The sequence below is a fragment of the Copidosoma floridanum genome, unplaced genomic scaffold, assembly GCF_036245765.1.
Source record: "Copidosoma floridanum isolate Cflo_tuat_1 unplaced genomic scaffold, Cflo_Japanese_pri ptg000019l, whole genome shotgun sequence".
NCBI lineage: Eukaryota > Metazoa > Arthropoda > Insecta > Hymenoptera > Encyrtidae > Copidosoma > Copidosoma floridanum.
The window spans coordinates 9,673,671-9,699,323 of NW_028321896.1; the positions used below are offsets into that span (position 1 = coordinate 9,673,671).

The 25,653-nt window shown below is 43.2% G+C and overlaps 2 protein-coding genes across 3 annotated transcripts in view; one reads left to right on the forward strand and one right to left on the reverse strand.

The window, feature by feature from the left end:
• The window catches only part of Rbp6 (RNA-binding protein 6), a 590,998-nt gene that overhangs the window by 141,140 nt on the left and 424,205 nt on the right, over positions 1–25,653 (forward strand). The window lies entirely within an intron of this gene.
• On the reverse strand, positions 22,347–24,355 carry LOC106644060 (venom acid phosphatase Acph-1-like). The gene is given in 5 exon segments (XM_089593511.1): positions 22,347–22,496; positions 22,570–22,775; positions 22,857–22,900; positions 22,902–23,139; positions 24,322–24,355. Coding segments are annotated over 5 exon segments (672 nt in total).

Below are 25,653 nucleotides of genomic sequence, written 5' to 3' on the forward strand. Positions count from 1 at the left end.
CTAGGCTACCTCACCTGTGCAGTGGTGCACCAGCGTATACATAATAGTAGCCACTACGGAAAGTCGAAACTAGTTGGCTTCGATCGTTATCCGAGTTAACGAGAGAATAAGAGAGAGAGAGAGAAAACCTGTTGAGAAAGAGCTTGGCCAACTTCTTGGCGCCCCAGCGACGCGCCAAAGAGCCTTATTTTCCAGGCCGTAGGTGCTTCTTGTATACTCCTGTTCGTATACGTGGCTACGTACGTGCTCTTTTCTTTCCCCAGCACGTAAAGGGAAGAGGCGCTTCGTATCCCCGGCTTTTTAATTTTCAATCGAACATTGGCACGTGCATAAGTTTATATAAATAACGTATAGAAAACGGTGGCACGTGTGTAAGCTCGTTGGGACACGGGTAGCTTTCTCAGTAAACAAGGTGCTCATCGAGACCAAAGAAGAGAACAGACTTTTATGATTCCCAATTAAGGAGTCACCAGAGCTAAGATCGGCGCGAAGGATTTAATTAAGGGGCCTCTTATAATTTCTGCGGTATCTGCGAATCGCATCTTCCGGAATGTAGGGGGTGGTATCCACGAGATATAGAATCCTCGGCCAAAGGGGGCTGCCGTGAAACGGTGTCTCGGGGCGTCGGAGGATATTTTTTTTTTTCCTTGGCGCGATCTCTGATCACTGCACAGCGGAGATGTCGAAGCTGCGTGTGTATTACTCGCAAGGAGCAGCTCCGTTAACAAGCACAAGAGTAAAAGAGAGAGAGGGGGGGGGGGAGTACATTCGTTGTGCGGATCCATAAAGACGTCAGAGCGAAACCACAAATAACATCGGTACGGGGCCTCCTCCCATATAAATTATCGCTCGCGTAGCATCGAGGGATGCGCTTCTCTTTTTACGCTCCGCTCTCCTCTGCTCCCACGGAGATGCGCGCCTGTGCACGAGGTATCAGGGGGGGGGGGGAAGGGGCAAAAAGCAAAACGTGACGAGCGCCGCCGAGTGACACGCCGAGTGGAAAGCTGTGCGGGGCAAAAAACTGCTGCTGTGTTTCCACAGCCGGACACCAACTTCCGTGCAGCTCCTTGTCCTTTCCGAGTTGACGATGATGCCATTGTCGCCAGTGTTTTGTGCCCCCGATCTCTCTCTCTCTCTCTCTCTCTCTCTCTCTCTTTGTGCTCATACGTGTTTGTGTGTGGGTTTTTAATTCGTTTTGATTTTTGCCGGGGGGCAGCAACTTTTTTTGCCTCGAAAGGAGAACCGTGACAATAACGAGCCATCTTCTATCAAAGAATATACTCAGCTGAGCTTTTGAAACAATAGTAGTGGCGAGAGTATAACTGCACGTAATTTAAAATGCAAAAGAATCTTGGTTGTTAATGACACGATGAGAGCTAATGGTAGCAATGTAACAGGAGGAGCTTATAATATACATATGGGGACGACTGCAGTTGAGCCTGAAATGCAGGAGTAGTACTTATATGATAATACCCGTAAGGCTGGCGTATGAATTATTTATCGGGACATCGGAAGGAGAGAAACTATGAAAATCGAGGGATATAAAATTACGCGAGTCCCTACTGCGGGAACGTTCATACGCGTTCTTAAACATCAGACAGACAGACTTCCAAGCGCGCATGGAGTAAAAAAAAAAGAAAAAACTCGTCACTGGGTGCGATGCTTATACGCGACACATGTACATCTGCATGAGCGCTTTACGTGCTTCGTTGGCTTTATTGGCTTTATATTGCCCTCCCCGTCCCTTGCTACCACTATTATGGCACCTTCGTGTCCGTACCGTTATATCCCTGGTGCACGTGTAGTCTCCCGTCTCGCGCGCGGGCTCTTCTCGTGTACCTGCCGGTGTAACGTCGCGTGATAAGCTGGAAATCAATTTTTATTATATTAAATTGGAGCCGAAGGCTAGCTGTGGCCCCTTGGTTTTTATTACTATTTTCACTGCACCGACTGGCCCCTTTTTTTCTCTCCATGTATAGCGTGATTGCAGTTGCGAGGGGTATTCTTGTACCATCCAAGTTTCTTTTATATCACTGCAAGAGCAACAATTACGCTGGAAAGACTCGACAATCAACTGTTTGTTTGGGACTTCTACCTAAAGGCTAGGATTGTAAAATTTTTCATTTTTTATTTATTTTCTTTATTTTTTTGAATACTCATTTCTGCCGATTTTCTCTTGGATAACTTATCACAACATGGCATGGTATTTTTTTTTCAATAAAATAAATTTTAGACTTTGGTAAATGCACGTAAACAACGCAATTACGTACATGAGCTCTCGGTTCGTGTCATCGCTTTGAATTTTGCGATCCAAGGCTTCATGAAACCTCTACGAAACAGACGGTAGATACTCATGGTCTACCAACAACTGCGTAATATACGTTACCCGAGGCCTAGCTTTCCTCTCCCCTTTCCCCTTTCGGAACATTGGAGGAGCGAACTACGCTCCAAGTTGCAACTAAGCACGAAATCATTCCCGCATCTCCTAATAAACCCACGTACCTATACATACACATATATATATATATATACACGTACCCGCAACTCTCCCGACACACGCGCGAGCGATGGTAATCATCGGCTCGTCGTACACGTATATATACACATCGCACACAAATCTTTGGCTTTCTCAAACATCCCATCGAGTTTCCTCGAAGGAGCTGGCTCTTGAGAGTATACGTATATACATCCATACGTTTTACCTCCTTATGAGCAAATATGATCCAAGCACGAGGGAAGGATGCCTCGGCGTGTTTGTCCAAGGGGCCATTAGCGCGTGGATCTGATTTTACATCGGCAAGCTCTCCGTCCTATACATGCACCGCTCCAAGTGCGTGGTTTATTTGCTCTAGAGACAAGGATCTCAAGACAGAGACTGGTTTTCTTCTCGCTTGAAAAAGACCATCCTCCATTGTGGACGTAACATCTATGGCATATATAAAATCAAATCAACGCGAATCGTCCCTCCGATAATTCATATACGCGACCTCATTTACCTCGGTTATTCTTGCGCAAAACTAGATGCGTGGATCACCGCTTGTTTACTTTATTTTATCGGCTCGCTTACTTGCCGCGCGTTCACTTACCTTGTATTTTATACATCAAAGCGCCGATGGACGCGAAGCGGGCTAAATTGGGACCGCAGCCGACCGATCGCAAGTTCACGTGCAGAGGGATCTCTTAAATCGTATTTTATACCTATACCGTACAAAAGATAACATATATGTATGTACACACATCGCACTAGTGCTATAATTATATGACGCGTTGGTGTCGCCGCCAAGGGATCGTCGGAGAGATCTACTTTTACTCTTTTTTGCGATACTCCATTTTCCTTGCCACATACACTGTAAGTATTCGATCAGAACTGACAAATTGCCAAAAAAATCTCGCCATCAAGCTCCGAAATGTATAAGCAACATTACGTACGCGCTTGTCGGTGAGTCGTATACAGTAAGGTAGGAAAATCGTCATATAATCGCCCAGCGCCTGGAGGCTCCGACTAGGCTCTCGAAATAGCAATAAGCGCCGGATGGAAGCCCCGAACAGGATGCCAAAAGTAATTACGCGCTTACCAATGGAATATAGGTGCTATGGGGGACTTGCTTCCCTGTGACCCCCTCTCATCCCCCCCCTTGGTTCTTATCTTCGATCTTCCTCGTCACTCGTCGATCCCTCCTCCATGCACCTCCCGGCGTTCTTTCCCTTTGTGTCGTCCTCCCGAGAGCGGTGCCTACACAGTGACTCGGAGTGCAGTGCTTCCCTTTTTAGTTGGGCCATTTTTAGAATGCTCGCGGGTCGCGGTATGTGCAGCCTCCGGTTTTACACTCCGTCCGAGTAGGTATATCATATATACACCCCGTGCATACCGCGCTGCCATAATTATCTGTGACCACGCGCTGGCTGCGTGTATCTGCCTGTAGGGGGGTTACGGTGATGCTGTAGGGGGCTTGGACTGCTTGCTTCGTCGCACGATGTTTATGCGCGAAAGTGCGTCAAAAGCGTGGCCGTGACGGGATTTTTTTGAAAGTGGAGTGATGAATTGATGATGATGATGATTATGCTTTTAGTTGGGATAAAGTGTACAGATTCGTCCCAGGTGTAACTCAAAAGGGTGCCAATTTTCATGTAAAATTGCATCTGAAAAAGATAACAAATGTTAAACATAACGTAGGATGTAGTTCACGATTTTCCATCTTTTGTTCGCAATACAGAGTAAAGGAAAAGCTTCAAAGTTCCTTTTGAATAACCTCAGACGGTGTGTATATATATATAGTTACGTACGCGCAAGCAACTCCCCAAGGGTACAGCAGAGCATATAGTAAAGGTAGCAGAAGCAGCCGTAGGGTGGGAAATCCGTATCGCACATTCTGGGGGAGGGGGTGATTTTCGCTCTTTCACGTCAGCTCCCCCTTTTCATAGCTATATGTACCACGGAGCACTGAGTCGCAGGTACGCGTGTATACATGTTTACCGCGTGGCGTTGTATGTCAGCTGGGCAGGAGCAAGGGTGGAAAATAAGGGGGGAAGGTTATGTAGTCGACGAGTCACTTTCACCGCAACAGGTCTATACGGTGTGTGTGGGTGGTAGGGCAGAGAATGCTTGTCATTCTTATTTGCGAGTCGTTTGCAGGGAGTGGCCTGCCTCAAAGTGGCTATTTCTTTCTTTCTTTATTTCTTTTTTTTTGTTTTCGTTTCTTGTAAGAAAGAACAGGAAAGTTACACTTGGACTCACGGCTTTTTGTTCCTTTGGATGGGGAAGTCCTTTGGTTAAACTTTTTAAGAGCTTTTCTTTTTTTTTTCCTTAGCACAATGTAATACACTGAGAGAAAAATATGATAAAAATTACTGTGCTAGAATGTCGTCTAGAGACTTTTTACTATTGGAACAATAATTTTGAGTGTTTAGAACAGTAATTTTTGTTGTAAGTATAGTGATTACAATAGAAATTACTGTCCAGCAATGAAATGATAAAGATTTGATTGGCAAAAGTAAAAAGTCCCTAGGTGGCGGAATGACACCAGATTACCACTCCAGCACAGTAATTTTTATTATATTTTTCTCACAGTGTATCTGTACATTAGTTTTTGGAACCTGAAAGTGTATCAAACTCAAAAAATTGATACTAAAGTTAAGTCTGATGTTTAACAAAAACTAATTTACTCGTGATGAATGTCGTCGAACAATATTTTGTGGATTAGTAGAAACAGTCGAGTATGTTAGGCCCGTTGATTTTGTCTGAAGCTATACTCAGTCTTTAAAAAAAAATAAGCTGAAAAATTTGTACGTGCTCTCCTCGTTTACTTCTTCTTGAGAAGCTCAAGCTGACATATCTGTCTCTTCTAACCCACAAAAAAGTTTCAACTTTTGTAACCTTGACATTTGTCGATTTTCTGGTTGCCCACGGCGGCTCAATGGTTTTTTTGTCAAGTTTCACACGAGACCTAAGAAAATATATAAGGACTAATTTTAGCGGAGTTACAAGAAATGTTGACACTTGCAATAAAAAAAAAAAAGCTACAAGACTCACGTTTCACCTGCACAAGCGCTGATGAAATACATGTATATTCCTCGCTCGTGAGTAACGACTCCACAAAGTCTAAAAAGTTTTTCCCACTTGAGATTTCCAGGCAGTGGTGGTGGTGTGCTCGAACCCTCCCGTCGCATTTGCATTCAATGACGCACGACTGCTCCTCGTGGAATGAAAGATTAATATGAAAAAGCAGAAAGAAATCACGTTCTCTTTGCCTCCTTTCACAAAGCAAAATCTTACAGCGCAGAGGCTTACAGAGCATAGGTACGAGGCGCCTGCTTCTCTCGGCATTTCGAAAATACCGCGAACAACATAAAAAAAATTAAAATAAAATAAAAAAAAAACGAGAAGCTTTTCCTTCGCTCGTTCTTCCGTAGAACCGTCGAAGGTAGTGTTGCAAAAAAAAGCGGACGGTCAAAGGAGCCGTGTGAGGATGAAGAGATGAATTGAAAGAGCCAAGAGGAAGGGATGACGGTGCGGCTGGGGCTGTTTCCATACGCATTTGAAATCAGAAGATTCTCCGCATTTTTTTTTTTTCTCATTTTCCTCGACACCGGCTGAAATATCAAAACATCCGGGCGGAGATTGTTATTTATTTCCCGTGAAATTTCTCGAAATGCATTGCATACATATTTTTTTATGCACCCATCGACAAACGAGCGCAAGGTGAATAAATTTCAAAGCCATGGAGTTTTGAATTGCGGAAATATTACGCTTCGAAAACAGTCGAGTTGAGGCCAGACCACATAGGTAGTCATAAATTGAGTAGTAACAGTCGGGTTGTAGTAAGACAAGACGCAAATAATTCACAGCGTAGGTAATATTTACGCGCACGTGTTCTTCAAAATTATGTTTACGATCTCTAATCTAGTAAGAGCTACTATCGTTTTACTATTCGACGACATGACAAATATATATATGTACTTGCCCTATTTGGTATACATGGCTTTTTTCACCAGAGTACCGGATGAAAATGAATCACGCCTTTTTGATCACACGACCTTCCCACATCGATGAAAAAAATTTATTAACCACGAATTTTCGATCTTTTTCCCTCAAGTGCACTATATAAAATTGATGGGCTGTAAGAGGGGAGTGGAAACTGGCTGGTTGTAGAGTGAAATAGCGAAAGAGTCGGAGCGTCATTGGGTGGGTGAAGACTGGGATCGAGGCGGGGAACTATCTCCTCGCATCATCACAACTACTATTAAATTGTACATTTAAAACTTTCTGAAAACCCCTAAATTGTTTCTTCTATTGAGAATCAATTACTTTATTTCATACGTGGACCTCCAGCATATCCAGAGAAAACTATGGGGTACGTCCAGTCGAGCTCGGTGCATTGTGGGAGAATCTCCGTTACTGGAATCTCGTCTCTTCCCATCCTCATGCTCCTCTTGTCTCGTTTTCTTCCTATTCATCCACTGCTACTTCGATATGGTATACTAACGGACAGTTCGCTGTCTCTCTCTCTTCGACGTGGCGCTACTTTGTCTTCCACGTGCCACGGCTCCCGGCTCCTGTCGTGCTAGGCTCTCTCTTGTTTCTTAGCTTCCCTCGCAGATTTACACATAGGTGATACGCGTCCACGTTCACGCGTCTACACATCCATCGCAGGCTAAAGAAAAAGCTTGCTGCTGGAGACGCACGATCTAAACGAGAGAAGTGGGAGTGAGGCGAGAGGACTTTGATCGGCTCCGCGGGACGCTGGAATCACAGGGGAGACAATGGGAGAGCGGAGGAGCTTCCTCGATGATTTTTTGCCAAGTTCGTTTAAGAGAGTGAGAGCTGACGCGTCGAAAAAAGAGGCTTGCGATGCTCTGCCAAAACAAAGAGGAAAAATAGATGTGCTTTCACGTTTTGTCGTTCTTTTTTTTTTTTTTTTTTTTTTTTTTTAATAATAATGCAATTGACGTACTATATTGTAATTAAACCATTTGTATACATACTTTATATGATAAATTGACAATGACGCTATATTTTCAATTAATCATGCATTGATATTTTTGTGTTTCGGGTAAGTGCCATCCACACAAACGAGCCTGGGCATCTGCAATCGATGCAAGTTCATCGGAGTAAGTTTTTGAACAGAAGGACACTATGCAAGGATCAATCAAAAGTATACGTTGCACAAGTTTGACACGCGAGCATCAAAAAGTTCTTATAGGCGATTTATCAAATCGAGAACGCGTAACACCCGGCGCGCGTCGTTAATTTATGAAGTGCCGAAGGGGCCGTATAATCTCGATGTCGTTATACCATACATAGAAATACAGCTTTTAAGGGCTTTTGGGATGGTCATCACAACTACCACAACTGCACAATCAACGAGAGAGAGCCCGCGTCATTGGTCAGCGCAGAGCTGCAAGGAAAAAGATGGCACGCACGCTTTCAAGGGGGGGGGGGGTAATAGTCGGAGTAACACTTCGAAGGAGTGTGTACAGCAGAAGGTGGAGGAGAGAGAGAGAGAGAGAGTGAAAAGGTTGCGCTGTCCGTGCGTGGATATAATATATACCCACTGTAGCTTTATTGCCTTCCTACCGCTGTCCGGTCAGCACGAAATGGGCTTCCATAAAATTTAAAGGCCACAGCATAAACGGCCTACTCCCGCGCGTGCCGGCACACGCCTACGCGAGCGCATAAAATATCTATACATACGCGTGTAGTTTGAGGCCTGGCAAAGGACGGGATGAGGATGCGCGTGTGCCGGCCTGGATATTTTACTTCCCACTCCGAAAAGTTCATTTGGATTATGAGAGGTACTCTATATGAGGGGTGGGGGGACGTAAAGCGCGTGTGGGCTTATAATGTCACGATGGGGAACTCTTGCTTCTTAAAGTTTCAGAGTGCATGAGTATATACTCATACATGCACTCAAGAGTTGGAGAATGACATTGGTGCGTCAGTTTGACGAGAAAATAATAACATTAATTCACTACATTTTTGTATCGATAAATTAAGTGACTTGATGTATGTCTTTTGGATGGGACACGCTGATCTTTATTGGACGTTGGGTTGGAGCTGTGTTGTGTTGTTGTTCGATCGGAATCTGCTGCGACAAGTTGGACTGTAAATTTTTCTACAACTCTCTAATCCATTGATATAGCTCTATGGGAAGGGTCACAAGTTATGCAGAAGTGCCTTGAAACTTGTTCTCAATTAGATTCCAGACCCTGCCTTACTATGAACGAGAAGCTCTTTTACAATTGCCAAGGGTTGCGACCTTCGAGACATTGACTATAAAATAAAAAAAAGATATATTGTTAGGAGGTATCAGACTTTTTTTATCCCACAATTGATTTTTTTTACAAAATGCTCAAGCAATCAATTTTTTATTTCTCAAACGCGTATTATTTATAACTTTAAACGCGTTTGAACACTGGAAGAAACAATTGTCAAGAAAAAAGTCGACAACACGACATAACTACATTATAAATATATACACATTGTATCCGGTGCTGCGTCGTAAATTTTTTATCCCTTCCGTAATAAAGCTCAAAATGTATTCTAACCCAGCAATTGCACCCCGTAAAATAATTCCGCGTGTCAATTTCTTTTTCGTGCAACTCGACTCGTGCAGCTCCTAATGACGCGTACATCCGATTGTACTGGAGAATGTACACGCTTCTCTTCTCTTTCCCTTTTTTTCCACCGAAAAAAAAGAAAAAAAGAAAAAAAAAAAAAAAAAAAAAACACGGGGAAAACGAGCGCTAGAGTAGTTACTGCTGCCGTATACACGCACGTGTAGGTCAATGAAACGCGAGTGGAGTTTTATTGCAGAACATACTTGTAAAGTAAGAAAGTCAGTCCACGGGAGGAGCACCAATTACAACCAGAAGAGAAGCCATGTAAAACGCAGTGCAGCAGCGTGGCGCTGAAAAAACTTGAAAGTGCTCGCTGGAGGGGAGGGGGGGCTACGCAGTGTCTAATGCAAACTTTTTCTGCGCTCGTACACGCGTCTAAGTATGGAAATTTTATTGCAACCTTTCTTTTTACAAAAACAAATTTTTAAAAAGATACTCGTGCGCATCGTTTGGTTTCCCAACTTATTGCACCGTAGCCTGACCATCTTCTTCTTATCATTATTATTGTGCAGTTGCATACGTTTAACGCGTAAAGAAGCAGAAATATACCTACTCGTGGAATATTCAAATGCGAGTGAGATCTTAATCTGTGTAAATTTGTATGTTAGGCACGAAAATCCGGATATCCGCCGCGCTCGTATTTTATTTTTCTTGACGATACGCGAGTAGTAATGATCATTTACGTTATCCCTCGTAGGTGTTATTAATGAGTGTAGGAGGAATTGAACAGCCCAGGAAATATTGTTTAGCAGGTGTATAGCCAGCAATTATATTTTTGTATAATTAATGCATCCTACACTTTGAGGTGAGAGTGTGCAAGTTAATTTTTATTTCGTTAATTGAATTTTTATTGAAATTTTTTTTCCCCGAACATTTGAGACTTTATTATTATTGTTTATAAGAAACCATTTATCCTTTTTCCCTACTGTCTTTGAGTTAACCATTTAGCTACTGGTGAATTAGCAATAATACAATGAATAATCCTTTTCGGTAAAAAAAAAACTCCTCTCTTTTTTTCATATACCATAATATAAATATTTAAAATTCAATCGAGTAAAAATAACCACCTATTGCAATGGAAGACGATCAATTCATTACGTTTTATTTTGGAGGGGGAAAAAAATCAAGTACATACTGGGGTAAAAATAAACAAATGAATAATAAAATAAGTTAATTAACTTGCCGTGCAAAACGTGTACATATATACCGACACCATGAAAAACCGGCTTCGATGTGTATAGGTGCCTAGTATAAAAAAAAAAAAAAAAAAAAAAAGAATCTCGTCCAAACAGGATATCTCACCACTTCCCGAGAGACGAAAAAAGCACTCGGAGGCATCGCGTCGAGAGACAATAACGCTAATAGAAGCGCCCAAAACCACGAGACGGTCCGCAAAAGCAGCGGGTTGGAAAAGAGCCGGTTAAAATATGCATCCTCGTACCCGCAGCCGCGAGGACAGAGCAGATCCATCGTCTGGCTCGGGCGTTTAATTCGCCGGCCAGTGTTCTCCGTACCGCGTGGCATAAAAGAGAGCGAGGACGAAGGGAATACTTATACAAGACGACGAGTAGAAGGTATAAGGGGGTTGGGTGGAGGGCACGGAATCAAATCTTAATAAAGACGCTAATGAGCGAATCCCACGAGAGGAGTGGGCGCTCACAAAAGGAACGCGCGCGCCAGAAGGCAAAGAATAAGCTTCTTCCTCTCTCTCTCTCTCTCTCTCTTCCCTTCCCTTGCATTAAGCCTCTGCGGTTTTGCGGCACTCCACCTTCACCTGCGCGCCACCACCGCCACAGCCCTACCTTGGCTGTACATTCGCATCACGTTTTCGCAACAATTACAGTTATTACGGCATACATATATATATACACACCCCTTGGGCACTTTCAGCAATTCCATATCTTCGCGTCTTTGACCATTTGCACGTGGATTTCTATCATCGTCATCATCAACGCGTGCTTCCGTAAATTTACGCCGGTGAAACACCAATCTTTATTTCGCATCTACTTTAGCGTATACAGCGCAGGCCGAGTATAGAGAGAGAGAGAGAGAGAGAGAGAGAGAGAGAGAGAGAGAGAGAGAGAGAGAGGTAGTGTCAGTACTTACGGGCGATCGTTAAATTTATTTCTGCATATACCATGTACCTCCGAGGAATGCATAATCAGGTTGAAAATGTCCGTGCGAGCCCTTAAACTGTGCTCGCGATTCTGTTTTTTCTTTTTTTTTTCCTTCTTTTTGTTGACCGTGCACATGTATGTGTATACAATATTACCGAGCGTTAATGCACTCCTCCTCGCTGAGTGTGAATTTTATGTACTCGCAATTTGTCAGCGAGTGAATTTACGACGACCGAGCGTGTGTGTTATATGTGCTACATATGTCGGAGGTATATATATATATTCAGTCTGAAATCAGTAGTTTTGCCATTCACATTATATAAATGCATACGATTTTCGTCGCGTTCCAAGATTACGTACATATTATATGTCATTCCCAAATACAGTGACGATAGCTGCCCCTTTTTTTTGACAAACTTTCGTTTGACATTTATAGCCGTCATTTTTCCTATCAGACTCTAATCTGAAAGTGCTATGCGCAATAGTACGAGCACCGCGGCCGGAAAGAAAAATTGCCCGGAACATTTTGGAAAGAAAGATGTATACAGAGGAATCAATAGCGGAGTAAAAGAACAGTGGGGGCAGGGGGGGAATAGGGTACATAAGATGAAACGGGATAACTAGGACGGACAAAAAAAGCTTCCCTCAGAGATCGACGATGTAGAATTGTAAGAGTTGCCGGTGGGGGAGGGTGGATGGGAGGAGTGTAGCTATATACCTAAGCGGATGATTCGGATAATTGGAAAAGTAACGAAATGAATGGAAAATATGAGAACGAGAGATGAAAGCTGAGGGTGCACGGAAGGAAAATATCGCGTGAGGGCGAATTTTATAGTAACGAGGGAAACGTGGAAGCAATAAATTGAGGGTCTCTCTCTCTCTCTCTCTCTCTCTTGGTTTGATGAGCACTTGATTCCTACAATAGTATTTCTAGTGCTTTTAGGTATGTAAAATAGTAACAGTCTGGTTATAAAGATTCATTTTTACGAGGTGTAAGAGATCTTTACTTTACTTTCTACACAGATGTGCACTTGGAGTTTTTATGGTGAAAAAATTCATTAAATTTTAAACCTACGACTAACAAGTTTTTAGTACTAACTCATGTTCCTTATCCGTCACTTGAAGACATACGTTCTATTATTTCTAATAATCTACCAAATTTACTTGATCACTGATTGAACAGTGTAAGTACACTTCAAGTAAATAGGTGTAATACAACTTACTCGAATATAATATATAAATCAGATGATTCCTGGTACAACTGTATAATCAACTTTGCTTAAAATAAATATATACATTATCTCAGGCAATTCTGCAAGTACGTTCCAAGTAAAAAGAGCCATTACACTGTAAAATGGCTCGCGAACAGCATATGCAAGAGGTGTGCATCTCCATTTATTTCATCTCGAAAGCGGAACTCAAGAACCAGTTCTGAGGATCATCTACCTCAACAGTGTAACCAAGAGAGAAAGAGAGAGAGCGAGAGAGAAATGGTTGACCCACGACCTCGGTAAAATCAGGCCAGCGTCTCTGCTTTTATTTCTCGCGTATAACAGTTACGAGCGCAAAGTGAGTTTCAACTCCTCGTACCAACCTACGTTTTTTCTCTTGATTCTTTATTTCCTTTTATTTGTTTTATTATTTTTTTTTTACGATAGGAGATATCGGGATTATCGAGAAAAATCATATCTTTCATCCGCAACTCGTCGTTTTCTGTTTTATATACTTTTATCCATGTTCGATATCTTTTTTTTTTTTTTTATGTATCTTCGATATATTTTTTCCCCAGTTCAAAGTTTATTTTTTTAACCACAAAAATGATGTTTCACGTCATGATTTCATGATATTGTTTCCACTCGTATTTTATGTATCATGGCCAAAAAAGGGCAAGTTTAATGCTTTCTTACATTTATTCATTTTCCATTGGTGTTCCATAAATAAGGCACGTTTCGGTTGCTAAAAAAATAACTTTTATTTGAGATATACAATTGAAAAAAAAAAAAAACAGTTTCATGTCACAAAATGTGTGCAGTATACTTTCCAAAGGAGGAAAGGTAGAAAAAAATCCAAAAAACGCATTCAGAGAAACCGTGGCATTTCAGCAGCTTCAACTGTAACTGAATTCTGTATCTGCTATATGCAATACTATGCGCAACAGAGGGGCAGGGAGGAGAGTGAGTTCCTCGAATTCCACGGCCGATCGTATAAAAATCTCGTTACTTCGAGTACATTAAGCGTCCGGAAGAGCTCTTTTATGCCCTAAATCCTCGTATCGGGGGCTGCACTTACTTCCGTTACACATCGCGTTCAGCTTTTCTTTCTTTCGTTCTCTCTCTCTCTCTCTCTTTTTCTACAGGCACAAGTGCATGCAGTGTTGCTGTTCTTTGTCTGACTCTGCGTATTTTCCCGCGATTGTATGCTTCTGCTGCAATGCATCTATATCACACGTGTAGGTATACTTGCTTTTGCGACTGGCGGTTTATCAAAATGTTTATTTGAAAATTTATTTCGATCGGTTAAAGTTTAGCGCAATAGTGTTCAAAATCTGTTTAATTTCAACCAAAAAAATTATGTTTAAAATTGAGTAGGCTATAACTATTACACTAATTTTTGCGTATTTTTTCTGTGACGGTGAGATACCGTCGAGCCATCATCGGTAGGCTAGGACCGATAGGGAAAGAAGAAAAAGGGAAAAACGTATAGAGGACAGTTAGGAAAAGAGGGAAAAGGAAGAGAAAGCCGAAAAGGGATTAGATTAGCTTGGGCCAGCGAACGCGCGTGAAGCGAGTTTTTGTTGGGGGTTGCGAGAAGCAATCTCCCCAAGGCGATTTCCCCGCGAGAAGCGAATTCTGTTTTGGGGGACGTGAGACGCGTCCTCTGGAGTGTTCCCATTCCTGCGATTGTTGTTATGGCGGCTGTGCTTGAGCTGTCCCCGGTACAGTGCTTGGTGCTGAGTGTCCGGATCCTGCTGGGATAGTAGGCGACGCCGGACTCAGGGTCACCAAGGCCGATACCGTCGATCTCGGCCTTCGAACGCTGCCAGTAGGGACGCCTACTGACCTCACTTAAAGTCGTCGCGAGAGGCGACGACGTTCAAGGTCGCCGCGATATTTGTCCCCTGCGGTGTCTCGGAGAGCGCGACCCGCGTATAAAGTTTATTGGAGGTGTCGCTGAGGGTACCCGGGCAACACAGGCCCGGTCGAGGTTGCCAGTTCCGCCTCGTTATTCCGCATCGGCAGCACCCCGTAACATTTCATGTAAGAAAATACACAAAGTACTAATTTAAATAAGAGATAGAAGTAATTCAGTAGATTACACATTTTCAAACTGTAAAAGTATGAAAAATGAATTATTTAAATACGTTTTTAAATACTTTGATTTTCTTTCAAATTCTAACAGTTGATTGTTTTTGCTCTGAAAAAAATTTTGTGCGAGCACTGTATTACGAGTATATTAATAATAGAATTTTTTTTAGCACAAATAATGTATTACATTGTTATCAAAAAATTACACTGCAAAAAAATTGAAAACGTATCTGTATGCCCAAGTCTCGAAAAAAAGAGATACTCTCATGCATATGATGGAAGTGGGAAAGGGCAACTGCATGTACAAAGGTTCTCGAGTGAATTCTGGCCTGTAGAATGCATAATGTACTTATTAACATACATGTACGCCCTTGCTCCGGATTTGTGCGTGAAACTTTTTTTTTTACGTTACCATAATATCCTTGTAAGTAATTTTTTGAAGGAAAAAATGGTCTCAACTTTTTTCAATTCACTCGCGATCTCGTCTACAGTACAGTGGGGTCAGTTAGTTGCTCCTCATGGCGATTGTAAGCCATCTTTTTGATTGCACGCAAAGTTGTTAAAACGCTGCAGATCCAATAATTTCTCGCAAGTATTGTTATTGGAGGTCGTATTGTCGTCGCCACGCATTCAATAAAATGTCAGCTCGACCATTCGTGTTAAGAACCTCTTTCGTAGTGTTCCTCGAGAAATGCACGCGTACGGAAGTCTAGTGAGTCACTTTGCTCCACATCGATTTTCCCTTTGGTTTTAAGAATCGCCTAAAATACTGCCTCTCCGCCACGAAGAACATGGTAAACGCACGCATATCCAGTGGTGAGTTATTTTAGATAAATAACAACCTGGAACAAATGTCGTGGAACCCTTTAATGAATGCGCCTTTATTTTCAAGCTACCGATTTTTGTGGTTATTTACTAGTGAAAGTATACTAGTGAAAGAATCAGAATCACAAAAACAGAGCGAAAAGTGCCCTGGAACTTTCCGCATGTGCTAACGTAGGATGGGTGTGCTTATCGAAATATTCATATAAATAAATAACTCATGTTCAGTAAAGGACGGCTGTACCGAGTATAAACGGATTCTAGCGCAAATTTCTCGCCTTTTTACGACAAAGGCGTATCCACTCGTGTCAGCAGTACCGTAACACGCGCAATCGAAAAATCCTATTTCCTCGCACGTCACATGATCCCTGGAACGCGATATTCCGAGTGCAATACCTATACGAATGGAGGGAGATGTGTGCTCGTGTACACACCGCAAATAAACTTATTGCTCTGCAGCTGCTCGTCAGATTTAGCATAGAAATGACGGATCGCGGAAAATGGAGAAGCATAGGAAGAGGAGATTGCCTCGCGTTGTGCGATGACGTACTCGAGTGGGAATACTTTTCCTCTTCGAAATCGAGCTCTATTTTATGCTCCCGTGGGAAATGGGAGAAGTCTTGATAAAAATTTTACTCGATCCCCAAGCAAACTGTAATTATTTTATTTTCGATTTTATAATCAAGTGATCGTGTCAGACGGATGAGCGAAGATTTTAATTTGACGATAAAAAACCATTTTCACAATTCCGAGCAGACCATTGAACACTAAAAATGAGTGACAAAATAAACAATCGATTGTTTGGAAGCATGGATAAAATACATAAGGGAAAATCAGAGTGAATCTCGTGCATATCAAGAGAAATTACCCAAAGTCCATCACCAAAAGCATAGAAAAAAAAGTCAAACAACCCCGCAATTGGACGAAAATTCAATGCAGACTGAGGGGTCAGCTCGATTAGTGAATTTATCGTCCCACTGCTGAGAGAGAATAATCCTACATGAGAGAGAGAGAGAGAGGTAGTTCTCTCCAGTGGTCTTTGTCGTGTTTACACATACAAAAAAAAAAAAAAAAAAAAAAAAAAAAAAAAAAAAAAAAAAAAAGGGGAAAGCAACGTGAGGCAAGCGCCACCGCTAACGACGCTTATTACACCCACGTCGGCTCTCTCGCCTCGTCTCATTAATTACTTGGGGCTCCTCTGCTCTTTCCCACCCCTTTCCTGATGCCGTTGTTGGACAGCATTGTGCGCGCATTATATTACGCGCGCGCACACCTACACACACCCGCAAAACAAACACGATACTGTGGCGCGAAAGCGACGACAAATCATGGGCGCACGTCTCTCGCGATTATTTATGCTCGCCTGTTGAGAGTCTTTCTGGTATATAGTGCAGCGGGACCGCGACGACGGCGGCGACGGCTGCAGCTAACTAACTTTCCTCGGAAATAAAAGGGACGTGGAGTGCATCGGTGTCCCCGTAATAAAGTGCGGTGGTGAATTAACGCCATTTAAGATAAAAATCAACACAAGCTTTTTGTGCCCGGTATCAAAATGTGTATGTTCAAACGTGTAAGTACACAATGGTGTTTTGGTTGGACGGTGGTCCGACCACGTTCGACCCAGTACTACTTGGAAAAAGTTTCAATCTCCTCTTCGTCGCGTACATAAATGAGATTACATCGTGAATGACATGTATGCTCGGACGTACATTATTTGCATTAAATATGTACTTACAGTAAACGCATCGTGCACTTTCATCCCTTGTCTGTGAGGTAAAAGTAGCCATGTATAGGCCAAGCTCAGCTTCCAGTCTGGAATTTGCAGACAAAGTTTCGCTTCGATTGATCGTCGCGCGTCGATGAAAGGGACCGACTCTCGCGTCGGAGTTCCAGTGATTTCGTTAATTATCAAACGAGACGCGACACCGCGAGTTTTAATCACTTCCCTGAATTATAGACGCGGGTGCGACTGACCGGACCAACGCTGCTGCTGGCGTTGTTGCATCCAAATGGTTGATTAAACGCATCCGAGCGCGTAATTAATAAAAACCGATGCTCTCTCGGGTGCATGTACACGTGTATGGCTGGAGGAAAAAAGGGCACTAATTAAATGCCCACACGTGCTATTTGGGGGAAAAAAAGTATGAGTTTAACGATTTGCCTTTTATGTCCGCGCTCGTTCCGGGGCAGAGAGAGCGTAAAATTTTGCACCGCATCAGTCGTATTGGACGGTCGATCGCGTGGCGCGTCATTTCATTCGGATGATGTGTCAGAGGTGACTTTTTTTTTGTCACTGCCGTCAAGAATCGCAAATTAAAAATGAAAAGAGAAATGGATGAATGTGAAAATCGAGAAAGAGAGAGAGAGAGAGAGTCGTACCTCGGAGTAATTTGAATACAATGGGCGGCCGTGGTGCGGAATAATATATTTACAAGCACTTGCTCGATCAATCATCTCTCGGGTCCCTCAAAGACTCGCAATTTACTCGGCTGTCCGTCCGAAAGTACATTTTTCACTTGGAGCGGAAACAAACGGAACTTCGCGTCGGAGAGCCCAACGGAGGTGGGCTTGTACCCCCGCGAATACAACGGTAACGAGTCGGTACAGGGAAAAGGGTTAATTTTCTGCAATTACCTTGATTACGAGTTAATCAACTGATTACCCATTACACGGCTCGCTGGAGGCCCTTTTTGTTCGTCTGCTGTCGCGACTTCCTCCGTCCCCGTCCGTCCGTCCTGCGAGTCAAAAAGCAATAAAACACGTGACGTCGGGCCTCCCTTTACCTCCCGTACTCACGTATTCCCCGGCCGTTCCCGTTCCCCTCTTTTGTTCCACCTGGCAGCCCGTGCGGCCGTCCGATAAAACTTGCCTCGGAGAAAAGGTAATAAAATGCGCGAATCGATGCCGCACGCAGTCTTGAAATCTTATTCGATCGTTGGGAAAAATTTTATTCTAATTGAAAAAGTTCGCAGCCAAAAGATGACAGTCGCGGAGCGATAAAGCAGTGCAACGAAGGGAAAAAGGTACGACATAACTGGGAGGCGGATTGGAGGATAATTAGAACAATAGTTGAGCTAACTCTGCTCGGGGAGCATTGGAGTTGGAGAGCAAATGGCCGGGTTCGAAGTTTATTTTCCATCGCGCGGCGTATAAACGGAGTCCAATCTAATTATCGGCGAGCGGAAAAGCAAAGTCCCCTCGTTCTGGCGTTAAATTCATTTGTTTGTGCTAGAATTCGTGGGTTCCGTTTTTCCTTTCTTCACGCGTCTCCCATGATATTTCTTGGCTTGGCCGTCGCCGCGTCTCTTTTTCCGTCTCGCGGGCAAGTTTTCCCTTCTAGGCTGATGAGTGCCCTCGCGTTAATCCGCCAGTGGGTGGCGCGTCGCCTTTGTCTTTTCGCTGTCCAACTCGGCTTCGATGACTCGAAACTTTGCTTATTCGCGGCGAAACTTTGCCGGCGCCCCGGCGTCGCTGGACACATACACAGGGACAGCTTGCGAGCCCGAGTTTTCTCCCTTTGAAACGGATTGCCCTCAAAGTTGCTGTTTATTGTGTCTTTGGATCAGTTTTTTCCCCGGCTGCACAGGAAACACAGGAGCGGAAAAAGTCGCTCTCTTTGCGAGACGCTGAGGGAAACGGGCCGAACAGTGCGCGCGGATGAGGTGTCTGATGTCGATGGTTCGGCGTTTGGCTCGATGTTTTTCGTTGAAACGCTGGGTTATTATTATTACTAAGATAAATAGCGGTGAGGTTTGTTATTATTTTTACTTTATAAATAATCTGGCATCGGGTATAATGTCGAGTATGAAACTGAAATTTCGTATAGTAATGCAATCCTTTTCATTTTTGTATCGTGTACAAAATGTATCTGAATGATTACGAAGCAATTTGTCTTATAAAAAGTAAAAAGCCATGTGACTGGAAAACCAATCCACTAACGATTCCAATCATACACAAATATACAGTACACATTACACACATATATATGTATGATAACGCAAAAATGATTAGCAAATTGTCTATTCCATGTCAAGGCTTGATAAGTTTTTGACCATTGCCTTTAACTTTTTTTCTTGTGTTTAAAACACGCACTTCGGCTTTTTGTTACCTCTATTCCTCTGCCACACGCATCTTTCCCGAATAATGGAGGTGCAACTGCTTCGAAGTAACAAAACCCACCAGCCAACGCGATTGCTCTTCCCCCCGCCACTCCTTTCTTATCCCGTGGATTGTAGGAAAGCTGCATCGGCCCCCCCCCCCCAACACATCACGAAAGAGGTGGAAGCGCGAGATCGAGGCACCGCAAAAGCTCGCGAGAGCGAAGCGAAAGAGATCGATTTTCGCGGAATTCCCGCGAGCCGAGGCTCGTACGAGGCACACACACACGCGCACGCCGAGCCCCAAAGGCCATAAGGACAGGTGAGAGAGCGAGGAGGCGATCACCATTTAGGCGATACAGCACGCGAGTGCGCCTGCAACAACGGCAGACTGAATTTATGCCCCATAAATTCGGCCCGACGCTCCTCCGGCTCTCGTTTTACGGCGCGAGTGCCTCTTCGTCCTTGCTCGTGTACAGCAAGCGCCCGCCACTTGCGAGGAACAGTGCGCTATCACCGCTGCAGGTGAGCTCGAGACAGCAGATATCCTTTAGCGAAAGAATAGTTGCTCGCGCGGAATTTCACTGGGTTTTTTTTTTTTTTTTTTTTTTTTTTTTCGAGGCTCGCACGCGCGTATTGTCGCGTTTTATTTAGCGAATCGTTCGAGACTCCCGGGTGTATACACTCCGAACAAACGCCGAATAGCTATCGGCTGCAGGAATTTATTTACACCTATACCACCTTCTCATTTATTCCGGGGCTACTCTTTTTTTCTCCCCCCTTTCTTACGTGTATATATAAGTATAACTGTACAGCTAGTGCAGTGAATCAGCACACGCTTCGGATTCCGGGGCTCACCTATAGTCGTGCATATATATACGAGTGATCTCGAGAGAGGCTTAGAGTTGATCGAATGGATACCCACCAAGAAAGAAAGGAGGATCAATCTCGAGCGGTGGAGCTTGCGAAAATAAACGCGCCATTTTCACAAATTATTCGCAGGAAAGAGAGCAGTGTTTATCATATATATATATATAACCACGTGGCAAATCTCTGGCTCCTTGGATGTAGTGGCTCGCGCGCGCAATTTGCTGCTCTATTTGATAGGAACGGAGGGATGAAGATTTCCAAGGGATTCGCGAGGCGAATGGATCCTCGATCGCCGCGTAATGCGAGAGACGAGAAAGAGAGAGCGCGGCTCTAGGGAAGACGAGACGGAGGGAGTGATACGTTAAGTGCTTCCGCTGGCGACGACGACGAGGGACTCGCGCCTGCTGCTCCCCTTGCCGTCGTTAAGTCTCTCTTCCTCCCGTTACTTTTAGCGAGAGCACGTGCATGAAAATAATTCTCAGCCATTCTCTCTTTTGCTCGGCTTATGTGTGGGTGTGATTTTGCTTCATAAAGTGTAGCGCGAATGGGCTGTTCTTTTATTCTTCATGCTTGGCGTTGGTTTTAATTTCAATTGAGTGGTATGTACCTTGAGTCTGTTTCGGTGGATTCGGGATGAAAACTAAATTAGGTTGGCGGACCGGAAAAGTGCCTTCCGGGGTTGCATCGATTCCCGATACCACGAAATATCAAAAATCGCAGGGGGTAAGCAGTAGGCAGGGGATGATAAAACGCGGCAAATGTATCCAGCGGATCTAAGTTATTCGGCACTTAAGTGATATTGGATTTGACGCTTTGTAAGCCGAAGTAGAAGAAGAAGAAGAATAAGAGGGGCTCTCCTCGCATCCGCGTGGGAAGGGAATTTTCTTTGTCGTAAATATCGAGGAGCGCTCCAAATGGAAGCTCGACAGTAAAATACATTATCGATAATCTATACGTAATAATGAAAAATCACGTCGTTCCCGGGATTCCGGCGATAACTTTTGCGCGTCCGCCGCACGGGAATTCCATTTTCGTCCTCTTCTCCGTTGGTGCGTTTAATCTTACGCGTACACCGTGGCAACGAGCAAACAAAGTAACTATATAGTCTCGCGGCTCTCTCGGGCGATAATACATTGCGTTCCATTTGGGCCATTGTACGGGGAAATATTTGTCCAAGGAAAAAGTTTCGAAAATGAAATTGAAATTCCGCTTATTCCGCTCGAAAATTCGTGTCCAATCAGCGTCATCCAAGTGACAAAAACCAGAACAGAGAGCGCTCGTGTACAATCGGTCCACGATTTTTTTACGCAGTCCTCTAGCCGCTGCCAACATAAATAAAAGCCAAACGAAAAAAAAGGATGGATGCAGCGAATGAGAACGAAGCTGAAATAAACGTGCGCCTCGCTCTCAACGTTGCAAGGCGCACTTCACTTTTAGTACAGGGAGAAGGGGAGAGAGAGAGAGAGAGAGAAACAGAGAGAGAGGTAGTTTTGGAGCTCTCTTCCTAAATCATTTTGGTCGTGACTCGTTTTATCTTTTCTTTCTTTCTCCCTTTTGCAAAAATATCCTGGGAATTCGGAAGTAGTGCGCCTGGCGTGTTTATGTCTATATATGTACGCCTACGTGAAATGCCCCAAGTAATCTCAAATTCGACGGGACAAGTGGGCGGATCTGGCCCGGGTCCAGTCGTACTTTCTGCGCCTCTTTCCCGTCTTTGGCAATCTTCTCTCTCTCTCTCTCTCTCGTGAAATAGGCTCATTCTCCCTCTATTTCTGGGGCCACCAATTTTCTTTTGATTTTCATTTTTTTGTTTTTCTCAACCAAACATTTTAAGCCCGGTATTTGTCGAGTTTCTTTGCAAAAAAGTGTTTGTTTTCCTGAGTCACGTTAGTTTACTTCAATACCCGTTGGAAGAGATACCTTGACTTATACACTGTATCTTTCATGGGAAATACAAATTATACTTTTTCTAATATGATCATTCAGCAAGTAATTTTATATTTGCTTACATCTTTTTATCATCCATATCTACTTTCATAACACTCTTCGTAATCGAGAGGAAGTACTTTGGTCAACAATTTGATGAACTTTTCAAGAGGACACAATTCGGAACATACTGGAATCTTTTTGATTTCATGTTGTGGTGGAACACCTTCGTAATAAACCACCTGAAATTACATTTGTACAAAAATTCATCATTTACTGATAAATTATCCAAGTATAGATACAATTTTTTCTCACCTTGACGTCGTAACTTGTATTATCTTCCCACAGCTAAAAAATGATAGCACTCGAATAATCAGGCATCTCCGAGCTCCACAAACCCAAGGTGGATAAGAGTGAAATTAAATTAAGTCCATGTGCGCTGTACGAATAAACTTTTGGTACGTTCTTCTTCTTTTGTTTGATGGCATTCATATCGTTGATGATTTTTGGAAGAATCATGCCTACATCAAAAAATCGGCATCAAGTAACGTTTTTATAAAGATTTTTGTGCTCTTGCAAGCTCATACAAATGAGAGGACCACCTTCATTTAGTCTTTTTAAAATGCTAATATAGTTCACGGTCTTGATCAAACAGAGTGGCCTCCGTAATAAGTCTATCTGGAAAGTATGGTTTCGTCCAATCCGGGAGTGTTAAATTCTGTCTCGTCTCCACCAACAATGTGCTGTACAGTCCGCTAATTTGACTCGTGCTGGCTATGTTTAGTCCCGTAAAGCTCGATAACTCGACCATAAAATCGTGAAATCTAGATACTTGTTTTTTAAATTCGGGTGTACTTTTTACTCTGTTCAGTTCTGTTTTGTTATCTAAAAATTATCAAATAGTATAATATAAATTCCATTAAATCTAATGACAAAAATACATACGCTTAACACTACAAAAAAAAAAAAAGCAAACAAAGTCTGCCAGTGGTTTGATCATTACGCGTGTAAGCTCATTTCAATTAGGACACAGTAAACTTTCAATTCAAATAATTAGCGAGGAGATAAACCCCCAAGAGAGTACGGAACGAAAAAAAAAGCCGGTAAAGGAAATAAAACCGTCTTAAGTCGTAACACTAGTCGACGGCGGCAAGGCAAGGGGGGGAGGGTCCACCGACAGCTTCGGTTTGTCTTGGCTTGCGCGCGCCCGCGTGCACCCGAGGGCTCAATTATTCATTGCGAACTTCCACTCCGCGGGTTCGCTCGTTTCCCATCTCTCTCTCTCTCTTTTTTTTCTCTTCCGCGGGTCTCGAGGTTCGGAGAAAACTCGAGAATTTTCTGGAAGCTCCTTTTTCCACTCCCCTTCCCCACCCCCATTTAGCTCCCTTTACGCGGTTACTTTCTCTTCCTTTGGCTGCGCGACCGCTTCTTCTTCTTCTTCTGGCTTCTTTTTCCCTCTCACTCGAAATCTCACGGGAGTCGTCTACTCGAGGGCTTGAGAAATTTGCTCGCCCTCGCAGCTCGGGCACGCGTATACGTATATTATACACCAGAACGATTTCCACTCGAAGGAGCGCTTTCAGGTCTCCCAAATCTATAGAGGCACGAGGGAGGTAGGGCTTATTCTCGCGACGACGGCGATGACAACCAGCGGCTCGCAAATTGTTCTGTAACGCGTTTATTATTTCTATACTTGGTTTTTAAGTCACTGCCACTTTTTTTCCCCGAGCAGCCGTACGGCTCCTTTCACGAAAGAGCTCTCTCTAGTTTACATGAATGAAGGAAGAAAGCTGACAATAAAGTAAACTTGCTCGAGATAACTTTTTTTTTTATTTTATACTCTACCTGCTTTTAACTAGTGCGAAAGAGCTTATATACTCTCGGACAGAATCAAAATAATATTTGTGGGCACGGTCATTTATTGCGCATGATTTTTTGTTTTTTCTAATAAAAATTTTCATCGCAGCGCTTAAAATCCTTGGAGCAGTGCATCAACTCTCGTCGACTAGGGTGTAGTATAAGCTACCCCCGTAAAAAAAAGGGGCGATGGCAGCAACGCCAGCTCACCTCCCAATGCTCCCTCGCTCCACTCCGGCCTCATTATCTTTCGCGCGTCGCACACATCAACTCGAGCCCATCTCATTAGGATTCCGAGTCCTCGCTCGGTCTCTCGCAACAAAAAGGAGAAACGAAAGCGACACCGCAGACTCGTGCAAATAGTCTAGCGCGTGTATATATACGTGCCGCCCTCGTATCATCCAAGAGAGGAGGAGCCATGGTATAGGCGCGAGACTTTAGCGGAAAATAATTTTGGACTCCTGCCACCGCGTAAAGTTTTCTCGTTATCCGGAAACACAATGTATAATGGGACAACGACGACGGTGTTTTGGTTGTCGGTCGCAAAAGTGTGTCTTTGTCCGTTAAGGAGGTGAAGAAGCTTGATGCCGTGGCTATCGTGAAACTTGTGTACGTTACTATCGAAAGAATATCATGCAACTACTGTGTACTCTTTCATCCATATCAACATAGCCCTCAAATAGCTTTTATTTTTACTAGTCTCTTGCGTGAGGGATTCGATAGCTTTATTGGCAGAGCGTGAACCTCTGCATCAAGTTGGGAAACGCTATTCGGAACCCAAGCATTGGACTGTCCAGTAATGAGTAAAATTTCATCAAGAAAAATAAAGCAATGGATAAACAACTAAAATTTTATTAATTACTTTTTTGTTTTACGTTTTAATGACGACTCCGTTACGTAGTGGAATAGTTTTATTGAAAAAAATTAAGGTAATTGTTACTTATGTACCATTTAATCGAGTGCTTATATGGTCAAGATGCTCACTGCTAGCAAGTAGATGAGCTACGACAATGTGGATGGTGTGACATTGACTTCATCCAGACTTTACCCTGCAATATTGAGTACCATACATTCGTGAAATGGATACAAAATACAAACAAAAATAAGAAAGCGATTGACTTTGGTATAAAATTGTTTAAACATTTTTTTTTGCATAACCAGCTTGTATGGCCTTGAGTGTCAATTCTGTGTACAACGAAACTCGATAGCTTAGTACTGAGTTGTACCTTTGTGCATCAATGCGTTTCATCCAATCGCTATCTTCATTGGTCAAGTACAAACCTGTATAAAAATAAAATGTGATGTGTCGTGAGACTTTTTTTGTTTCATAAACACTAAACCATCACTTGCGTCGTTTATTCGTCATCATTTGAACCGCGGAAGCAACCAGTAATCACACTGTTTTGCACCCCAGCAATCAGCTTCTCGTTTGTTAATTTGTACAGGTGGGGAAAAAAAACCACCCTTCCAACAGGTAGCTATAAGTTGGCTTCTTGTTGCCGTGCACAAAGTTTCTCCAACTTTCGGGTCCCAAGGGGGAGC